The 23,060-nt window shown below is 37.0% G+C and overlaps 1 protein-coding gene across 1 annotated transcript; it reads left to right on the plus strand.

The window, feature by feature from the left end:
• The first annotated feature begins 7,867 nt into the window (after window positions 1-7,867).
• Window positions 7,868-9,067, plus strand: LOC116163029. Its single transcript, XM_031476851.1, has one exon. The coding sequence runs from the start codon at window positions 7,868-7,870 to the stop codon at window positions 9,065-9,067; it is 1,200 nt and encodes a 399-aa protein (XP_031332711.1).
• Window positions 9,068-23,060: the final 13,993 nt, after the last annotated feature.

Raw genomic sequence — 23,060 nt, forward strand, 5'->3', positions numbered from 1 at the left:
TATATTCACTATATTTATGAAATTTATTTCCGGTGATAAAGTATAGGTATCCATCCATGTATTTGAATATAGAAGTTATCTTAGCCGGAATATCCGGAAAGGTTTCCGCATATATTAAGCGATTTTTAGGCCGATGACTACAATCATCCAAATCTAGCAGTTCATTTGCACCATGATAAATAAGCGTGCATCCGGTATAGGTGTTAACTGCAGCATTCACTTTATGGCTGTTGGGAATTGTGAAGTGGCTATAAGGTTGAGGCCATCCTGGTAGCAGTTGCAGACTAGGGAATTGCACTATGTATATGCGACCGCCACTAAAGAAGACAACATCACCGTTAGGCTTTTGATATACCGCTTCCAAACTTTTAAAAGATGCCGGAAGAAACGTTAACCACTCAAGCAGATTCTTGGCAGGTTCCACTTTGCTGCTGTTTAACGCAGATATCCAAACCCAATGTTCATAAAACATATAAAGTCGTTTGTTTAGAATCAAAAAGTGTTCGATTTGAATGGTACACAGGTCAGGTGGTTTAATGGTCTTGAGAGTAGGTGTAGTTGTCTTAATACCCGTTGAAAGATGATAAGTTTTATTCTCTGGTGAAGGGGTACCAGCAGTATCACTAGGATATAGTGCTCGGATTCCAGCTATATCATCCTCATGTAGCGTGATCATATTTGAATTGTAATAAGGAAACATGAGTGCATTTTCATCGCTCGAATGGTGTAATCCGAGAGTATGACCTATTTCGTGTAAGACAACTTGGAAATAACTAGAATAACCGGGGGGAGGTGCATTTGCATCTGCTACATGCCAGCGTTCTTCCCAATCTATATGCATTTCAACAACATTCTGATCTCTGGAGGGAAAGTATGCATGGGCTAATACATTGCCCAATCCATCAAACTCGAATGCACATTGCGGATATGGTGGTGAAGCGAACTCATGCTTTCGGGTATGAAATGATATTAATATGTCTGGGTTCCTTGAGCTATATTTGAATTTCAAATTTTTGTGGTTCGCCCAAACTTGAAATGCTTTATCCGTCATCTGTAAAATGTGCAGGTCATGCATATTGGAAATATAGTAAATCAAAGTCTGTTTTGTCCATTTATACCGATGAGTCATATACGCTGCTGGGTCATCAATATTTCCGCATCTAGGTCGAGACATGAGTTGTAATGTTTCGGCATTTAATCTGCCATCACTAGGTAGTTTATAGAGTTCTTGAAATTTCTTTAAAGCGTTAACGGTGATATTTGTACGATTATCTTGAGTTGATTCACCTTCACCAGGCTCCTTTATATATCCATATTTGGTGAGATGACTATATGCCATATCGATTTCACGCTCACTGATTGTATCGCTGCCGTCGTCAACATTATCAGCAGCAGCAGCAGCAGCATTAGCACTAATACAGAAAAACCAGCTCAGTACGACAACTGCAGCTTGCATGATTGTAAAATCTATACTGATTCAAAATTTTCTTTTGGAGGACTAATAAGGATGTGGTAGTGGGGGGGATATATATTGAAATGAATTAAAAATTAGGTTATAAATACTTAATCTTCTCTCAACGACATAATGGTGCAGACTGTAATCGATGTACAAGGCTTTAAAACATCAAGAAACGTATATACTATAACCATCACGGAATTAAATGGGAGCATGGTCATACGCCATCCTACATGTTTCCAATTATACTTCGCCAGTTAATATCATCATCAGACCAAGTATACGTTAAAGGAAAAGAAAAAGCCGAGATTTTCATTATAACTTTATGCAGCATCAATTTAGCGACGACCGCTTAAAATTGTTGTACATGGATACCGATAGTTTAGTGTGTGAGATGTTATGTGATGATGCATACGATTTGATACGCGCAAATATTTCTCGATTCGATACGTCTGATTATTCTGAAAATAACATCTATAACATTCCAAGATGTAATGGTGAAGTTTTAGGAATGATGAAGGATGAATTGGGCGGTAGAATCATAACCGATTGGGTGGCTTTGGCTTCTAAAATGTATAGTTTTAAAATTAAGGATTGTGATAAGGATGTAATGAAATTAAAAGGCGTTAGAGATTATATTGTAAAAAAATAGATTAACTTTTGATGATTATTTAGAATGTTTAAGGAGCGGGATTACTAAAAGTGTCGCCCAAAGCAGCATCGTATCAAAGAATCACCATGTATATAGTATGGAGCAAAAGAAAGTTGCCTTAAGTAATAAGGACGATAAGAGGTATTTAACCTCAAATGGTATTGATACGTTGCCTTGGGGACATTATAGTATTCCCGCTGAAATGGATTTAGGATAAGAAAATATATCGAATGGATGTTCATATTTATAGTTGATTATATAATATTATATTTTGTTTATTTATTGTAAAAGAAACATGTATATGAAAATATATAAATAGCAGTTATACAAAATCTGATTTTTTAATCCAAGAGTCATGCGATTTGTCCATCCCAAGCCATCGAACGTAGAGCTGGTCTCCTTTGCGCCTCAAAACTTTCTCAATGAGAAAGATATCCCGATGAGCGGTTTTCTGTAATTCTTCTGCGTAGAATTGACCCATTATCGGTTTGGATAGTAAATCCTCTAATAGATATGTAGCGGGATTGCCAACCTTCACTTTTGTAATTTTAAATAATTCTGTGGAAAAGTTCGGAGTATAGCCTTTTGAAAATACGGATTTATACTTCGAGATCCGAACGTAGTCACCAATTTTAAATTTCGCGGGCCCCATAAATTTTATGTTGTGGAACATTGGTAAATATGTTTTAGAGGTTACATCCTTGGGTTTCATTTTAATCGTGGAATGCCTCGTATTGTTATATTTCGAGGTTATTTCCGGTAGCACATCGATCCACTTATATTTTCCTTGAAGACTAAATGCCTTGTATAAGGCGTTTTTCAGCGTTCTTATCGTCCTCTCAACTACAGCGGCCTTTTTCACACTATACGTAGAGTAATGATTTATCGCATGCGTTTCCGTTAACTTTGCAAACTCCTTATTATAGAATTCCTTTCCTTGATCAGTTTGTAAATTGACTGGCACTCTTCCTTCTTTCAAAATAGATGTCATAGCCTTACACACTTCACCGGCATTCTTTGATTTTAAAGGTCGTGTCCAAAGATACTTCGAATAGCAGTCTATTACCGTCAGCATGTATTTATTTCCCCGGTTCTCTTTAGAGTACTGTATGAATTCGGCTAAATCCGCTTGCCATAAATCATCGCGATGTTTAATAATGGTTCGTTTTCGAGGAAAATTTTTGCGAGCGGGCTTATGTAGCTCTTCGACAACCTCAAGCTTTGACATCTTACACTTAACTCGGAGGCTAATCGAAACCTAGCCTAGTTCTATGGTGTTTGTTTATTTCCTTTTCTAACTCCTCCAAATAATTTTTATGTCCGTCTAAGATTGACATAATTGTATTTAGACGCACTGCGAGAAAACCGCTGGTTACTGCTTCATCATGTTCCACCGGATCTGCTACGTGTCTTAAACGATTACTCTCCATGTTATACCGATTCATTGTGTACTTAGCATGCAGCTCGCTAATACACCTATCCACATATTGTTTGGTGGCAACATCGCTACCCCAATACGGGTCGATAACGTTACGAATCCTCTTATTTTGCATATTATAGTCCCCATCACCGGTTAATTTCAAATTAACTTTTGCACATTCACCTGTTGTCTCCTGATCACTGCGAATCCTATTTCTTGATGATGAATGACGTCCAAACTTGTCAACGCTCATTGTTACACTAAACTATTATGCCTTCTTCTCTGAGCTCCTCCTCAATACTTGAGATTTCATTGTTGTGACCGGTGTGACCGGCTACTCTCGATGCATGCAGCAATCTAAGACGTTCGACTAATTCGTGGGGCGTATTCCAATACACGTACTCTTTAACTGTATTGTTTACCTCTTTCATACCCGTTCCATAGTGCTCCGATAGTAGTGGTTTAAGGATATTGCGATATTTATGCGACTTGGTACCCACAATCTGATGACCTGGATCGTAATTCCTTCGGTAGCCATTAGTGACATCTAAAATTTCCTTATACACTCGTCCATCCTTGGAAGAAAATTCTTGAGGCTTTTTCAGTACAAGCAATTCATACAACCCTGGAGTACCGTTGTAAATTTTATCCTTTATTATTAAATTCGGTCCGTCAAATGTCACTTTAGAGTCTCCAATAGCCCACTGATCGAAATTGGCATCATATCGAAGACCATAAAAGTGATCAATGTCGCCTTTGGTATCTTTAATCATTCGTTCGATATATTGGCGCGGCAAAACATGATACTGATTTAGAAATTGTTGAGCGGCGTCTTCAGTGTCGAGTAATTGTGATAAGTTAATCGTTTCAGTAGTGTCCTCATCTTCACCTTCTTTCCCGTTATCATACGCTATGTTACTAATCTCATCAGTTTCGATAAAATTAAGTCGTTTAGCAGCTGCTGTGATTGGTCCATTTTCAGAGCGCTGTGGTGTTCGGAACTGTTCTTCTTCTTGAATTGGGGTAGATTCATATTCGATTTTATGTTCAACTTTCGGTATCATATTACGTATTTTGGGTTCTTGCTTAGCTATCTTTTTAAGTGGTTCTACTATTGGCTTATATGTTGCTTCAACCAAGCGTTGAGTTTCAAGCTCGCCTCTTTTTAGCACTTCAAGCTTACGCTTGATAGCATTGCGGGTCTTCGTCAATTTCTGCTTTATCGTTTTATCTCTTGCGTTCATCTTTATGGCCTACACAGATTTTCAAACTGGCACCGGTTCAAATAGCTGTTGGACCGGATCGCAAAGCCGATTGATAGCTGTTGGACTAGTTGGCAAAGCAGATGAACCAGTTGGGAAAGCTGATAGACCAGTTGACAAAGCAGTTGGACCAGTTGGCAAAGCTAATGGACCAGTTGGCAAAGCTGATAGACCAGTTGACAAAGCACTTGGACCAGTTGGCAAAGCTGATAGACCAGTTGGCAAAGCAGTTGGATCAGTTGGCAAAGCTGATGTACCAGTTGGAAAAGCTGATGGACCTGATGGACAAAGCCGTTGGATAGCTGTTGGGCCGGTTCTATTAAATCAGATTATAATCTAATATAGCAGTCGAACCCTTTTCGATATCTACCGTAGTCAAAGTCTTTCACTATACAGATAAAATTATACTTATCGACCCAACACTTTGAACACATTAATTTAAACTGATCAAAGGTCATATCTGTACCAACGTGCTCGTCATACACATGTTTTAAATTTAAATAGTCTTGTTTGAATAGAACAATAACGTTAACATTATCGCGTATTAATTGTTTCGGTATCTTTGAATATGTTTGACAAAGATAGAATGAGTCCACCCCGGAATGTCGTCCTCTGCAGAAGTAATCTCTAATTACGTCTTGATTTAGACAGGCCACGTCATCAAAGATCATTATCGAATTCTTATTAATCTCTTCGAGAGTGATTACGTCAGCCTTATCGCTAAAAGCATTGTACTCAATACCCTTGATAGGTGTAAGTATTTGCTCCAGGTACTTGTACTTTGGCTGCTCTAGCGACTTTGAGTATACATACACGTTTTCAAACGAAAGGCCGTGCGGTGCTTCCAATAAACTAATCATGACATTTGTCTTTCCGCACCCCGAAGGACCGCAGATCACTGCTCTAATTGATGCTGGAAATAAAGGCCCATGCCTCCCCACTACTTCTGATTTTAGAAAATCGTGATTATCTACGTTTAAATGTTGAGGCTGCTTTATAAACATCATTATTAGTCGCTGGTTCTAGTTATACTAACAGTTCATGGCTAATCACCGAGTAAGAAAGGGGTTGATTAACACTTTAATAAACAAATTACCAGTAGAACTTCATATTCCCGGATATCAGTACTGCGGCCCTGGAACAAAGTTGGAACAGCGTTTAGCTCGCGGTGATTCTGGAATAAATCCGTTGGATGCTGCATGTAAACAACACGATATCGCGTACGGTCAATTCAAAGACTTAGAGCATCGCCATCAAGCTGACAAGGACCTTCAAAACCAAGCTTGGAGTCGCATAAAATCGAAAGATTCGAGTTTTGGAGAAAAAACTGCCGCTTTAGCCGTAGCCGCCGCGATGAAAGTTAAAAGGAAGCTAGGAATGGGAGTTGCGCAACGCAAGAAGAAAGAAAGAAAAATGAAGCATAAGAGTTGCTCGTTTAGAGGAGGAGTTCTATCGCATGCTCGAAATTCAATAAGGCGGATGAAAGATGCAAGCATAAAGAAACTTGTCGATGTGAGTTTGGCCGCGGAAAAGAAAGCGGTTAAAGTAGCGGGCGGTAAAAAGAAGGTGCGAGTGCCGAGAGTTATTCCTATACCTAAAATTGGCGGCTTTCTTCCTTTCCTTATACCGCTATTTGCGGGCCTTTCGGCTGCCGGTGCACTAGCCGGTGGAGCAAGTGGGATAGCTAAAGCGGTTAACGAAGCATCTGCAGCTAAGAAGCAATTGGAAGAGAGTCAACGTCATAATGCCACAATGGAGGCTGTAGCGTTGGGCAATAAAAGCGGTGGAGCACTCTACCTTAAGCCATATAAGAAGGGTTACGCCTTATATTTGAAACCTTTTCCAAAAAACGACTAAACTTGCCGCGGAAAGCATTAACCAATTTCGATCTGCATAAATACGCTAAAAATGTACCGTTCTTTATAGGAGTATTCATGCGCAACACATTACCTCAAAAGCCCCATTTTAACGAATGCGCTATTGTGAACCTGGATGATAGCCAGGGAAGAGGTACTCATTGGGTTGCTTTCAAGAAACGCGGCAGGAAAGCGGTTTACTATGATAGTTTTGGAGACTTAGGCCCTCCAAATGAAATAGTTAAATACTTAAAAGGTTGTAAGATTGTTTATAATTATGATAGAGAGCAAAACTATAACACATTTATATGTGGACACTTGTGTTCTTTCTGTATAATAAATAATTTACATCTAAAACGCTAGTTTTCATTTCTACCTATCAATCATGTCTCGAACGTTCACGCTAACGGGTGTAGGAAACGTGCTCAGTACTACGTATTTCCCACCAATAGAGCTTGACTCGAGTTTCCAATATGGCTTGGGATTGGTGGGATTTTACGGATGCAATTCTATACGAAATATATTCGAAGGTAATAATAAATTTTATTATACATCGAACGATGCAAAGGAACAAGAGATTACAATTCCAAGTGGAGCATATGAAATTGAAGAGATCAATAGGTATTTGCAGAAATATATTAACCAACCAAACGACTCGATGGATTTTATCTTAAGACCCAACAATAATACCTTAAAGTGCGAAATGGAAACCAAACACAATGTTGATTTTACCAAGACGGGTTCTATTGGGCGCATGCTCGGATTCTCGCCATCTATTTACAAAGGAGGTATGGTTCACGAGTCCGACTTGGATGTGCAAATAGTCAACGCCACAAATATACATGTTGAGTGCAATTTAACCGGAGGAGCGTATCGGAATAGTGAAAAATCTCACACCATTTTTGAATTCGACGTGCACGTTGAACCAGGCTATCGTATGGTCAAGGAACCCACCAGCATTATATATTTACCCGTACTTACCCATCAAATTGATAACATTACCTTGCGATTGCTTGACCAAGAAGGTAAACTAGTGGACTTTGGTGAAGAAAAAGTGACTATTAGATTGGAATTGAAAAAATATGGGCCTTAAAATCTTTTACAAGAGCGGATCTTCACTCAGTCAGGCTTCGCGTACAGACGAGCAAACATCGTCGGGTGCATTAACTGAAAACGACGTAAAGTTTCTGGAATATCTTGGTTACAAAGTACTCCGAAAATATGGAAGAAGCGCTGAAAAATCTCTTCAGTAGCGTAAAGTATGAGGATATGATTGTGGAATGCGATCGGCGAACCTACCATCCTTACTCGACGAATGCTTATGGTAACTCGGACGAAATCAATCTTGTAATTCAAAAGGAGGATCTTATCACGGCCACCTACGATAGCGTGATCTACTTGGAGGGAACGCTTACTTCATCGGAAGCGAAGCAGTTCGAGTTGACCAACAATGCTCCACTATTTCTCTTCGATGAAATTAGATTTACGCTGGGAGATCAAGTGATAGAAATCGTGAGATTACCCGGAATAAACAGCGCAATCAAGGGATTTTGTTCCTATACAACGGACCAAAGTAATTGTTTATCACAAGCAGGATGGAGTCCCCGCAATAAACCTCTGCAACTCCTAAACGCCAACAAGACAGCCTTCTGTGCATCTATACCGCTAAAACATGTGCTAGGATTCGCGGAAGGGTATAAAAAACCATTAGTCAACATACGACAAGAACTAACATTAATTCGCTCAAAAACCGATGAAGACTGTTATAAAAGCGAAGCGGAGGTGAAAATTAGCCTTAGTAAAGTAACCTGGAAGGTTCCATACGTAATTCCTAACGATTCCATGAAGCTGTCTATATACAGTAGAATTGATAAAAATGTTCCGATCCAAGTAGCATTTCACGCTAGAGATTTATATGCGTATCCAGCATTGCCATCAACCCGCTCTTTGGTATGGCCGGTAAAAAGTAGCACCGGTTTTCAACGACCTCAATGGCTTCTGGTGGCCTTTCAGACTAAGAAACGAAACCAAAAAGGAGAGAATGCATCGCAGTTCGATCATTTAGGCGTCGAAAATATAAAAGCGAACATCAACAACAGAAGATACCCGTATGAGCAGCAGAATCTCTCCTTCGCGGACAACAAGTATATAGATGCCTACGAAGAATATCTAAACTTTCGGACGCAATACTACGATTCTGAAAGTAGTTCTCTTCTCAGTTACGAGGAGTTTAAGAAACAACCAATATTCGTAATCAACTGTACTCGTCACAATGAAAGTATTCATAATGTGGTTATCGACTTGAAACTGGAAGTTGAAACATCTGAAGCATTTGCAGCCGACACCTCCGCTTACTGTATAATTTTGCATGATGTTTTAATTGAATACGAGCCATTTACTAATATAGTACGTAAAATTTAATTTGCATAATTATGCGATTTTAATGTAGCTATTGCGAAAATATATAATACATTTTGAAAATGGTCCTTTTCTTTTCCCTATGTATATATAAACAACAAACTTATCACCAAACTATTTTATTGTTTCTCCTTCAGCATTTTCTCGGTTACATCTTTTACAAATCTTTGAGGGTGAATATTTACAATTTCTGCTAAAAATGAAAAATCTCTTAAACATGAGTGTGCAACCAACTTTTTTAGTAACTTAAGATTTTGACAGAAAAATTTTCCTCTTGACAAAATGTTTTGTTCATCGAACAGACCGTCCCTGCAAAGATCATCCGCTACTTCATCCGCAAAGTCCTGATAGTACCAGTACGTCGAATAATCGCTTAGAAAATCCAATTTTTGATGTACAAAATGTACAGCGGAGAGGAAACGATTTACGGCTTCTTCGGTTAGCACTATGGAATTGAATCCTTGACTTCATCTTTTGCTTCCACCACAATCGGCGTTATTCAATGCATACCTTGCTCCTCCTCTTTCGATGATTCATTCACCAATAATTTATCTACCGAAAGCGATGACTTTGCATCATCATCATCATCATCTTCACTACCCCATGAATCTTGCGATTCTTGTTGTATTTGTGCACTCATCTCGATATAAATCGATTTCTTACTTTCTTATTGCTTTTATACCTTCTCTTAAAACTATTTTGGAGGGGATTAAAAGCAATCCATCATGCGCAGTGTATCTTAAAGGTATAGGTATAAAACTGAGAACGAGGTATGCTAAAAATCATTGCGTTAAATCCTCATATCGAACGCTAATGGATCGAATACTTGCCAACATCGCTCAGCGAGAGGCTCAAAAGGAGTCTAATTATATCGAGACGAAGAGCGAATTGTTAAGTTTAAGTGTAGAGGAATTATTGAAAATATGGATCAAGATCCCCAACGTATTGCAAAGAGACTGTGAATTACGTAATCGAATACGATGTAAGAAACATTGGAACCAGCCGGGGCAGCGCACTCACATCGATGGACCCGCTCCGCTAATGATTTATTGTAATGATTGTATTTCGTCAAAGCATATTCGAAAACCAATGTCATATTAGAATGTAATATTAGAATAATGCGTCTAAAAATAAAGCATAAAGAAGATAAGATTTTTCGCACACGATTTAAGCGCCTTATCATAGCTGCTATAAATAAACACTACTGCGAGATTGCAGCTTCCCATCCTAATTATAATAACAAACAACTAAATTTCGCGCGCTGTTACTAAAGAAAATATGGATCAAGATCCCCAACGTATTGCAAAGAGACTGTGAATTACGTAATCGAATACGATGTAATCATTTTAACGCGCTTCCCCGTACTTAGGGGTCGTTCCCTTATTTCAAGGACATTGACCGAAGCATAAATACAAAGAATGTAATATTAGAATAATGCGTCTAAAAATAAAAATAAAGCATAAAGAAGATAAGATTTTTCGCACACGATTTAAGCGTCTTATCATAGCTGCTATAAATAAACACTATTGCGAGATTGCAGCTTCCCATCCTAATTATAATAACAAACAACTAAATTTCGCGCGCTGTTACTAAAGAAAATATGGATCAAGATCCCCAACGTATTGCAAAGAGACTGTGAATTACGTAATCGAATACGATGTAATCATTTTAACGCGCTTCCCCGCCAAATAGCCCCTAGCCCCTAGCCCCTATCGGCGACACACCCCCGCGTTATACCCTTCTACAACTCGCAAACATCTCAACGCTCTCCGTAGCGTTGTGTGGCTTGTGAGCTTATACGGCCATTCTAACAATACTTGAACTGCTAAACGTTCATATCTCAAAGCCTCGCTTAGCTCAGATGGTTAAGGCGGCAGATTCGTAATTCACGTATCGTGGGTTCGATTCCCAACGCATATTGAAAAAAAAAAAAAAATTTTGTCTATAGCAATCACGTGACCGATGACGCGATTCCAAAATAACATCCAAGATGGCGGATGGAGCGAGAGAGGCAGACAGACAGACGGTCAAAAATGGCGCCCAACAAAATGGCGGGATTAGATACTAATAAAATGGCGGCCGATCCAAGATGGAGGATTTAGTGACTAATAAAATGGCGCCCAACAAAATGGCGGGATTAGAGACTAATAAAATGGCTACCGATCCAAGATGGCGAAATTAGAAACTAATAAAATGGCGACCAATCCAAGATGGCGGAAATAGAAACTAACAAAATGGCGACCAATCCAAGATGGCGGAAATAGAAACTAACAAAATGGCGACCAATCCAAGATGGCGGATTTGGTGACTATGGCGACCGATCCAAAATGGCCGACCACACCGCTCATTGGCTGTGACGCCACAGGGGGCGGCCCCTAAAGGCTCCGCCTACCGTATCCCATTGGCCAAGGGGGAGGGGCATAGGGGGGCGTGCTCGTCTCTGATTGGCTGTGACGTCACGAGCTCGTCTCTGATTGGATGTGACGTCACGAGCTCGTCTCTGATTGGCTGTGACGACACTTCCTGATCCAGAACATACATTGGTCATCTACTATTGCCACTTTGTGAACTCTATGAGACAGTACCCGCGCACAACTTGCGAGCATACCTATCGGACAAATTCCTAGAAAATGTTAGATTCGTATGCTTGCACGATTAAGACGTTGTGTCCGGGTGCGCCAACCTGTTGAAACCCACAATTTCCAACTTTTGTTTTTATTTGTGTGACGTACATAGTTGGATTCGTAATAAAAAGTGCTATGTACTAAATACAGTGTGTACTTTTTACACGGGCCATATAAAAAAGTATAGTTTGTGATCATTTCTCCGAAACAAAACGTTGTATTAAGAATCTTCCAACAGTCCTCAAAAAGGGGCAATGAGAAAGTATTTTTTGGGGACATGGAAACGGTAGTTCTAGGTTCTAATGTAAACCCGAGTGTTTTCAAATTATCGTCTAAAAAGTTGATAATCGAGTCCAATACTCCACAGAATTCCTTTCGCTTTGAGGTTTCGACTAGAACCAGCAGGATTATATTATGCCAGTAGATACGTCAAATTACCGCAACTTATAACGCCACCTGAACCACTGAATTACTGAATTCATCACTTCTTTCCGAGCAAAGCCCTCTATCGAAGCATTTCTTGCAGAATATTCAACATTATAACTGATGTGTATTCCAAATGACATCATTTTTTGGTGCAAATATAATTCGGGAAAGGGATTTCAATCCAAATTTTGCGGTATTATTTTTTCTGTAACCAACATCATACACATGCACATCCTTCCAAACATGTAACCAAGAATGCGAAAATTACAAACACCCGTGCGAAGCCGGGTCGGGCAGCTAGTCTTATTAATAAATTCATGTTCCCATACAAAAAGTAGATGGACATTGGACAAATTCCGATTCCACTCTAAAATACTTACACTTGCCCAACAGTACAAATAAGCGAACCAAGAAAATTCTTATTAAATATCTGGTATAGCATCACATTTATAATCGAAAAGTAGATACGTTCCAATATCAGACGCCATTCATATACATAAGTTTCGTTCTGCAATGCAGTCCTATGTATAGTACATTTTCCAGTTAGGTATAACGGAAATTTAAAGTTTAATTTTCGCAAACGTCGAGTTCATACGTTTAATAATACGACTTTATGTTTCAAATAAGTGTATTTTATGTGTACGTTTGCTGTGCCCGATGTTAAGTTTTTTTTTATAAATACGAGAGCATTACGATTGCATTTTTAATTTAGACAATTGGATATCAACGGCAAAATTCCTTAAATTTGTTGTTCTAATATATTTTGCCGGCAAATTTTTCATATACCTAACAAATCTATTAAATAACTAAATAAGAAGTACTATACACAGGTGAGGGTCAAAGTACTCGTAGTTTGATACATTAAAGATTAAAGATATCCCAAACTAGTGTTAGTCCAGGAGGCAGAAAGAAAACTGTAAGTCATTGTAAGTCTTATTTGGTAGATAATTGTGAACAATCATATCCATTGTAACACGACAGTGATGGTTATTATTCTTTATTTGTCTTATTTGTTTGTAAAATAATGTGTAATTAATATAATCAATAATTAATAAAATTGAATAAAGTTTGGCCCAGGAATCTTCCTTCTGTGTTTCTTCGTAGTGAAGCTAATATTTGTAGCTTAAAATTGAGAAGGGACGTATCCTGTCTTATGGTTTTGTATCTAAAACTATCCATTCTTTTGAGCTGCTATCCGATATTAAATTTAATGTTCCAAGGACATCTAATATCAGAAATTATAACACGTTCTATTTTCCCTGGGCCAAATCAAACTCTAGCTACTATGAATTTATATCATTTCATTTTGAATAATAATATTAACTTTAGATATATTTCACAACAGACGTACTTTGAATTATTAAATATTTAAGATTTCTAATCTCAAACTTATAATTTAATAGGTTAGTTATCTAGACCGTTTTGGATTCTAGCCTATGCCTGTGGTCTAATTGTGCTTTGTAAAATAATGTTGTGATGTAGGTATTAAAACTAATAAATAAATTTATTTATGAATTTGAATTTCACGCACGAACTCTTTATTAACGACAAACAGAGAAGTTTCATGTTTCAAAGTACGATAAATTTTATGTGATTCTCGCCCAAAGTCCATTATAAGTGCTACCTACATGTTTTAGGGCGGCATATTTGTAATATAGTGTTATAGATATGTATATTGTACAGAAAATATAGTTTTGATTTTACTCCAACTTCCTGACAGAAGTATAGAATACATTGTATCTGTTAAGATAATCATAGTAAACAATACTTCCGAAATGCACGGCCCAATCTGTTCTGACCATCCTTGTTTCCGCGCCCATCCCGATATTTAATATTCTTCTGCCCGAAGTCGCGGAAGTATAAAAACCCTTTGACAGAAAATTTATTAAAAGTTGATTACCGCAGGGTAAAAGTTAATTACAACTTTAGCATTGGAAAATTGTATCCATTGTCTGCTTCGTATGCTAAGATTAATGCTTTTATGTTCTGTAGGGAGCAAAATTAGTAAATAAAGACCGACTATTTGCAGAGAAATCCAAGACCTGGGGAGAGAGACGGCCATTCTTAACTTTCGGTCGACTATATAGTTACTATGTAAACAGAATACTGAGGCAAAAACAAGGATCTCGTACTCGAAATTATTTGACTTTTTGAGATTCTTTTAATAATGTATCTCTGTTAGATATTAAATGCCCTGGGCGAACAACACGATTTTAGTGCATGTCTATCGAAATAAGGATAGGGTAAGAATATTATACAGTCCCGTTATTAAAATGCGCTCTGTACCATAACGTATAGCAACTTTATTAGACATTATAATACGGTTATTATGGAACGTCTTGGTATCTTTTAATAACGTATCCATTTCAGTGAAAAAATATGAAGAAATTATAAACAATTGAGTGGTATGAACTAAAATTGCTTTAATAATGATCATGCTGAAATGATAGATTGTACCTACTCTAGTTGGCATTTTTTGCGCATTTTCCAACGAATCGGCAATTAATGTGCGCATGCGCAGGCTTTGCAATATCAATTTTCTTATTTATGGAGATATCTTTTTTAAATTTTAATCACACATGCTTCTGCTAAAGGCAAACATATCGCATATTGCAAACATAAGATGTGCGCATGCGCAGAGCCAAGTTTCTATTTATGAAATCACTCGAAGTAAAGAAAAACGTGTCACATGTATAAAACTCGAAAACTACGAATGTCATTAGCAAACGCAAACACATCGCACATAGTAAAAAGTAAATCCGCGCATCCGCAGGCTGCAAAATGACAACTTTTTTACTTATGAGGATCTCTCTTTAAAATTTTAACCATAGACGCTTCTAGTAAAATCAAACATATCGCATATAGCATAAATCAAATGTGCGCATGTGCGACTGCGCAATGTCAACTTTCTTATTTATTAAAGTATTTCTTGGAAATTTTAACCATAGATTCCTCTACCTTTGTACTGTACCTACTTGTTATTATTCTTTTTTCATTTCAAGTCACCTTGATGTTGGCAATACTTTACAAGTTCGCCTCAAAATAAAAATTGCGATTTCCAATTTCAAATTCATTATCTTATAAACCCATAATAAATTGTTGCCATCTAGTGAATAGTGTTATGTAATAGTACATTATATATCAATGTAGAGAAGTACAGTATTATTGCCTGAGCACCAAGATTACATCTCGAGGCGCTTGCGCCGAGGGGTGTAAGGTGCGAAGGCAATAATAGACTTCTCTACCGTGGTATATATACTATTTTTTCACTACTAGCACTTGAAATCCTCTAAATTAACATATTATATTGATAAGAAAGTGAACGGTTGGACAGAATTTTTTGTTTATTAATTTAACATGTCAATCAAGTACGTGGAAGTACAAGTCAAACAGGCCGTATTTTGTTCTGTCATTGAAATATTTTCAAAGAGTAATTTCGTTCGAATTTTTTCAAAATGTGATATTTTAGTTATGTAATTTCTCTGGAAATGGCGGATGGTGGCAATTATTCATTTTAGAGAACTTGTCTAAACGTTTATTGAGCGAAATTTCGGGTTGTGTTTCCTAAAAGTGACAGCGTGACAGTTCTCATTATTGACTACTAGTTAATAATGTCCACATTATTAACCACTTTGAACAAATGCCGAGAAAGCCTACTTTACAAGTGGAAAAAAGGTTAATAATCTGGTCGTCAGACGCTAGTAGTGAAAAAACAATATGTCAATGTGAACGTTGATGTTTGGTCCAGACGCTTGAATTAATAACGGGTCAATAATGTTAGTCAAATTTTCTTCTCAAATTATTTAATTACTCTGGTGGGGTTCTTACGCGTAAACGCATAAACGATTATTGCGTTTCTAGTTGTATCCAAGTCGTTTGTTTTTACTTTTATGAGATTAATTCCTAGAATTGTTAAATGTAGGACAATTTATCGTTTATTTTATTGTCAATTGGGTTTGTTAAATCATTTAAATGAGAGCTCTGTTTGAATGTATGGGCACTTTTATTACTTTTGTTAAAATAATGATTTCATTTATTAGCGATAAGAATGCTTTTTAACGGGCCAAAACGGAATGCTTTTCTGCCGAGAGAATTTAGCTTAAAATTCGGATACGTAACCTAAGGATCTACAAGAAACGGATTCGTGATTGGCTGTTGTTGCTACGTGTCCACTTGTCCAGAAGAAGGAGTGTGTCTTTAAATACCGAAGTTGGTGTTAGAAGAGGGCCTTTTGCCAATTTCGACACCGGGTTGCTGTTCGTTGGCAAAGTTTGCCTTTCTTAGTGTACACAAAGTTGTTCATCGTAATTCCAAAAAAGTTCGTCAAGTAAGATGTAAAACATTTTAGTCAAGAAATCAGCCGACTTTAGAGTGAAAGTTTGATAAGTCAGTCTAATTCAATGCATAAAGATTACAGTCTTTGTTATCCCGAAGAGGAGACTAGTTAAAGAAAACAAGTATAAATTGTGCACAGCTCTTGTGTAGATAAAGCGCATTTCTTAAACCGAAATAGCTTTTGTTTTGACATCACCAATGGATACATTTCTTGCAGACGTCTCAATCGCCCTTTGTGAGTACCCTCTTCCGACAATCCGTTCTTGAGGTATAAGGGACTATTGCCCTTTCAACCAATGATATTACTGCATATTACAGAAATCACCTAGCAACTGACGAATATCCTCGAGTATTGATGCACTTGTGCAATACCCGCGGGTATTGCTTATGTGTAAATACCCAAAATGAAACTTAAATCAATAATTCAAAATGTTAACGAAAATTACAATTTGTAAAATGGCAATTTGTAAATGAACCCATGCTTATTTTCCGTTTCATGCTTTTTGAAAAACCATGTGCTTGAAAGGATCGAAACAAACATTATATTCTTGATAGTTGTACTTATTTTGCAAAATTTTAGCTATTCTTATTCCATTGAGTTTTAATTACTCCCTCTTTGTAATTAGGACCGTCAATTTTCTTCATATTTTATCCAAAATCTTGCATGATATTAGCGAGTTGCTGTATTGAACTAGTACCAGTAAGTACATAGTTTTTTCCGTACAAAAAGATTCGAAGTCTTGAGATCAATATTCTGAAAGGATTCAATAGCGGAAGACGACATGATACAGTACAGAACAAACAAGTATCCGTTGGATTACTTTTTTGTCTTAATAACGCCTTCAAATTAAAACAAGGTTGTGAGATTCTTCATTTCTCTTTAACATCCCATCGCCGCCGATATTTTCCAAACTATAATAAGCTTAAGGAACGAGTACTGTAATTACAACTACCTTTCTATTTCCGTAACCGTAATGCTTAAGATACCACCCTTTAATGAAGGAATATGGCAAGGAAGGCTTGCACAAAGCTTGAATATATAAAGAAACGCGCAATTTAATTGTTCGTCCTTTGTTAACATTGTTTTGGCAGGATTCAAGCTTTGCTTCATTTATTGTCAAACAAATTTAAGGGAAATTCGATTCCTACATATTTTAGTCGCCACGGATACCAAACGTCACCCCAAAGAGTGGGTGAACTCGAGCATAAAATTTAAGCTTCGCTTATTTGAATGCGTTTAATTTTGGGCTCTCGAATTAAAGATATACACATACAACCTCTCCTTTACGCAAGCCCATTATGTGGTGAATTTACACGGAAATGCTATTTGTTCCTTTAAATGAGAATTAAATCTTATTAGGTAATCACAAAACCCCCTTTTGATTTCTGTACTACCTCGATTTATTTCTTTCCACATTCAATCCGTTTATGTTATTAACGTTACACTTTTACGTACTTTATGAGTAAATTTAATTTCATTATTTTTTGTTGGATGAATTTTGTTCTTTACTCATTCTTTGAGGGGACAGAACTGATGGCATACAATAATTTCCCGCGGAATAAAGGGGGAATGTAGAACTGTACAGCAACAGCCATCTGAGTGTATTTTCTTTGGATGACACACAATTCGGGGCAAAATAAACAATAGTGGTAACATACAAGAATGTGTTAGTCGTATAATACAAATAACATTTCTAGATTTAATTGAATAAATATCAGAATCAGAATCCCTCCATCCCTTTTCGTTTGTCCTGTTTGTAAATTATTCTAGAATTTGTATGAATCACGACACTATAATGAGATCCAGAATAATTAAAGGCTAAACTTCGGTGTATAAGAATCTGAACCTTCCTATAGGTACGAAGAAGTTTTTCCTTTTTATTCGTACTATACGTTTTTAGTATCTTTCGGTTCCTTATGGTATTTAAACGTCTAGAGCAGAGATACTGCAAGTCGTAAGAGACGACTAATCAACGATGCCTTGACAAACGATGGAGTTTTGGGAAGTTGGGAGCGGTTTATTAGGACTTCTCTTAATGTATAGGTTGATAAACTGAGAGGGATGCGTAGGATCAAAAACCTACCATCGATTAATAAGAGGATTTTTTAGAAAACAATAGTACGGCAACGGTTTAGAAATAAATTGGTTCAAACTCCATATAAAAGCAATAGAAGAGTCCTGAATTTATTTTTGCAAGTTCTACATTTATTAATATTCAAATTTGAGATAATAATAAAATATTAATAATAATACAAACAATAATGAAAATTAGAATAAGAGTGAATAATAAATGAATTCAGAACGAAACCAGTATAAATTGTGCGCAACTCTTGTGCAGATAAAGTGCATTTTTTTAAACCGAAATAGCTTAGTAAATGGTTGCCTTGTAAGGTAGTAGCATGCTACACTTATCGATGTTTTCTTTCTTGTTAGATGATTAATGGGGACACTTCACCAATAGATATGTCTCGTCCAGACAATTCATTTTGCCTTAGTGGGTACTTTACTCCGTCAAGACGTTTTCGAGATATTCGCTCGTAAAGTTTTCACATCACAAATAGATATATTTCTTCCAGCGTCTCAATCGCCCTTTGTGAGTACCATCCTCGGACAACCTGTTCTTAAGATATAAAGAATTGTTTACTAACTATTCATAGCGTGATCGGTCTGTTTTATAAACATTAACAAATACGCAAACTAAAATTATGCGTGGTATCACAGCAACATTAAGAGAAGACCGAATTTATGTTGCACCCTCCAGTACAAAGTATAAATTAAGAATTATACCGTAGCAATCGTAACATGGAGAGGTATCTTGATTCTACAATCAAACAACATTTTTCTTTCAAATTTGGGCAAAACATTGAAATTGCTGTAACGGATTACCAGGGTACAGAAAAAGCGTATATAATGCTGTGTAAACAATGTCAAATTGGGCGGTTAATGTTTGGATCGAGCCATTTTGCATGAATCTGAGTGTTCATAATTATTAATTAAATGATTCATTATAACTTTTGCTAATCAATTTCTTTGGGATGATTTACGAATTAACATAAAACAATTTTGCGATTCGAGCCTGTAGTCTAGATCAGGTTTGCTTACTTTCATTGGAAATGTTAGAACAGAAGATTAAGAAAATTTTTACCTCAATTTTTCGCTATCAATGTGTTCGTTAATACGTTTGTGACAGCTTGGATCTGATTTATTGAGCTTTGCGTTAATTTTAGAAAAGATTAAGGTTTAGAAATAAGGTACCGTTGTAAACAGTAAAAAATTGTTTTATTTTCGTAGAAATGTGTTACTTTTAGATAAGATAATTCTAGGAAATGTTGGGTTACGTGCCAATTTACGCGTCGGGTCACAAACAGTAAAAAATTGTTTTATTTTCGTAGAAATGTGTTACTTTTAGATAATATAATTCTAGGAAATGTTGGGTTACGTGCCGATTTACGCGTCGGGTCACAGACCGTCGTATTAGTTTGTTTGGTTTTGTGATTGGTTATCAGATCAGGACACAATGTAAGATAGGAGGACCGTTTAAATACTGGAGGGGAGGGAAGGCCTTTTTGTGTGTTATCTAGGACAAGTTGCGTTCATTTGAAGGTCCGTTTGGCAAACGTTTGAGACCGAATAGCTGTTGTTAGTCAGTTGCCGTCGGCCAAATTACGAGGCCGATTTTACGGTCTTTTGAAGAAGTCCTTTTTGTCAGTTTTGGAAACGAAGGTATGTTCCTGCTTTAAAAAAAAAAGAAGTTTGTGGGGTCCAGTTCAAGGCCAATTTTGTTGGTGGTCTTAGAAGAAAATCGTTTTATCAACTTCAATGTCTATTCCCAAGTTCGAAGCAGAGTTTGTTTTTGTTTTGTAAAACTGTTTACTTCTACGGAACACGGATGGCTATTACAAGTTTTCGATGGCGTACTGTGCGTCAACCATCTATGATCATCAACGTCACTACAACCGTTTTAAGTTTTTCTTGGTAGCTGTTTAATGTAAACACCCATCTGAGTGATGTTTCATCGGACATTGTTGTCCAATTGCTTTTTGATAGGAGTTCATTAGTTGATTCCATGTGTGATTATCGAATAAATTTTATTTATATAAAATTATGAAATTTGTGTGTTCATTCGATTCCTATAACGACGAAGAGAGAAGTCTTATGCTCAAATACGATAAATTTTATGGATTCACGCCCAAAGTTCATTTTAAGTGTGTAATGTAATTTATGTGTAATTTGCTAACCAACCGTTTGGAATTAAGGATTTTGGCCATTGTAGGAATTTAAGGTCAGAATTAAATCATTTTGCTGTTCGGGGCGCGGATGGTTACCGAGAAAAATGTTCATTAAAGAGGGCTAGCTGAGAAGTGTGGTATTTGGCCCTCATTTCAAGGGTCACAGCAGCTCGCCCAACGGGGGCATTGCAATAATTATTTTTGTGTATGGTTCTTTTTGGATGGGGCCAGTACACGCAGCAATAGGTGCCAGACGACTATTGGTGCGTCGTAATCCCTCTGCACTTTCGTTACAATGGCAGACAGTAAAGTAGTTCAACTTACGTTAGATATCCTATTCGTTACTAATTACTTTTAGGATGCAGCATTTGCATGAAGGTAGGTAAACAATTGTACAAGAGTAGGTATATTTCTTAAATTTGAAATAATTTCGTTGAAATCTAGCATTATACTGCAGAGATTTGCGCTTACAATACCAGACATTGTGAGCATGCAATTTCCCAGTAGCCGCGAGGTGTCAAACAAAACTGACATTGCGAACAGCGTGCGCTTGTCGTTCTCCACAATTTATGACAAAATAAACAAGTATACAGCAAACGACTGCATCAAGACTTCAGTTTGTGCACGAACATCACAAATACTTGCAATTTAGGAAAATAGAGTTAGCATTAAAAGCGAACGAGAAAACTAAAACACCAAATACCCTTTGCACGTATTGGAACCGCAAATCTACGTGCAGAGTCAACCCTCGTTTGAAAATCCAATTTACGGGCAATCAAAAACTGCCCATCATTCACCACGCAAGCATGTCAAATTTCACACATACAAAAAAACTGCTGGAAATAGTACCTAAAATTAAAAAGTACCAATTTCGGTTAACTTTATCAAATTGTGTTTATACATTCATTAGAGCTTTCTTACTACTGTAGATAGGAATGACGAACAACAGGTTGAAATTTAAAATAAAAATGTAATGAAAACGAAAGGTAGATACTAATTGACTGCCAATCAACTGACGATTTCAGTAAAAGGTAACAATGTAATAACTAAGAGCGTTCCAGGATGTAATTAAACGTCAATGTCCAAATTTGCAATCAAATATGTAATCAAAACGGCTTCACGCCAAATATAACAGTGGTGGACTTATTTCGTTACAGGAAAAGGCGAAAGTCAAATTGAACAAATTGCTTGGTGATTTCTCGCTGATCGATTCAAATCACAATGCAGTTCTTTATTGTTCATTGCTTCGCTAATTATGAAGTGTTTAACTTATTTACATGGCATACTGAAACGCCTTTCTGGAAGCATAAGCGAAGTTATAAATAATTGCTCTAGCTATTTCAAAAGAAACGTTCTGCACTTCAATCTGTAGCACGTTCATCAACTAAGCAAACACGTCCTCTTTTGTATTAACTCCTTTCATTCGAAAATGTTACCTCATGGCAACGTATTCCAGTTTCAGGTATGCATGGCTTTCCATTTTGAATTGTAATTTTACGGTCGCAATCAGGAATGAATACGGTGATGGTTAATTGATTTCATTTCGCTTAACATGGGCTGAAGCGAATCGAATTAATTAATCTAACACACCCGGGTATCATAAAATTCACACATAGGGACCAGATTTTCTAATTTCTATCCTAAGATAGAGACCTATATTCATTTAAAAGGGCAAATTATAATTTGCACTGCATTGAGGCAAAGTGCCAATTATAAGTGTAATACCTACCTAGACAGAAAAGTTAAATGGAATTCAAAGGAGATACTGCGCGTCCTTACTACTGAAAACAAAACAAAATCCAAGTTGCGAACTAATAATGTAAAATGAAAATTCTGCATTACATAAGTCAAGGATAAAAATACTTACACATACTCAACACCATCAAATCTTCAGGAAACTGGCCTTATGACGTCCTACTCCAACGGATAATTGAATGTGATTACCTATTCTAAATTTATAAATAATTGGAGAGCGGCATTTTCCTTGCTTCGCCAGATATAATCTATAGATAAACGACCCCCCAAATTTTTATATTAACTAATAGAAAGGGGCAAATAAATCCCAAATTGCGTACACCCAACGATCCGCAGAAGCCTGGCGTCTCTGTAATCTCCCCACAACTTTTTACCCTAATTTTGAAACCAACCCACCAGAAACTTGAGATTCTCTGCACCGCACTTTTCTGTGATGGAAAACTATCGTGATGGAAACACACCATTTCAATATCGCAATATTTGCTTGTCCCCTTCTCAATATGGTTCCAGATGCTGAAAGAGGGAATAACTCGGGGAACAAGGAAATTGCCAAGGAATAAATTCTCGGTTTTCATGCTGAAATGGAAGTCGGTTCGGGAAAAATCTAGTTCATGGATTATTTCATA

This window comes from Photinus pyralis, unplaced genomic scaffold (genome assembly GCF_008802855.1).
Source record: "Photinus pyralis isolate 1611_PpyrPB1 unplaced genomic scaffold, Ppyr1.3 Ppyr1.4_LG2, whole genome shotgun sequence".
Classification (NCBI taxonomy): Eukaryota; Metazoa; Arthropoda; class Insecta; order Coleoptera; family Lampyridae; genus Photinus; species Photinus pyralis.

What these genes read in the sequence shown, in the direction of transcription:
- LOC116163029 (XM_031476851.1), top strand. Translation starts at nt 7,868, where the DNA reads ATGGAAGAAGCGCTGAAAAATCTCTTCAGTAGCGTAAAGTATGAGGAT.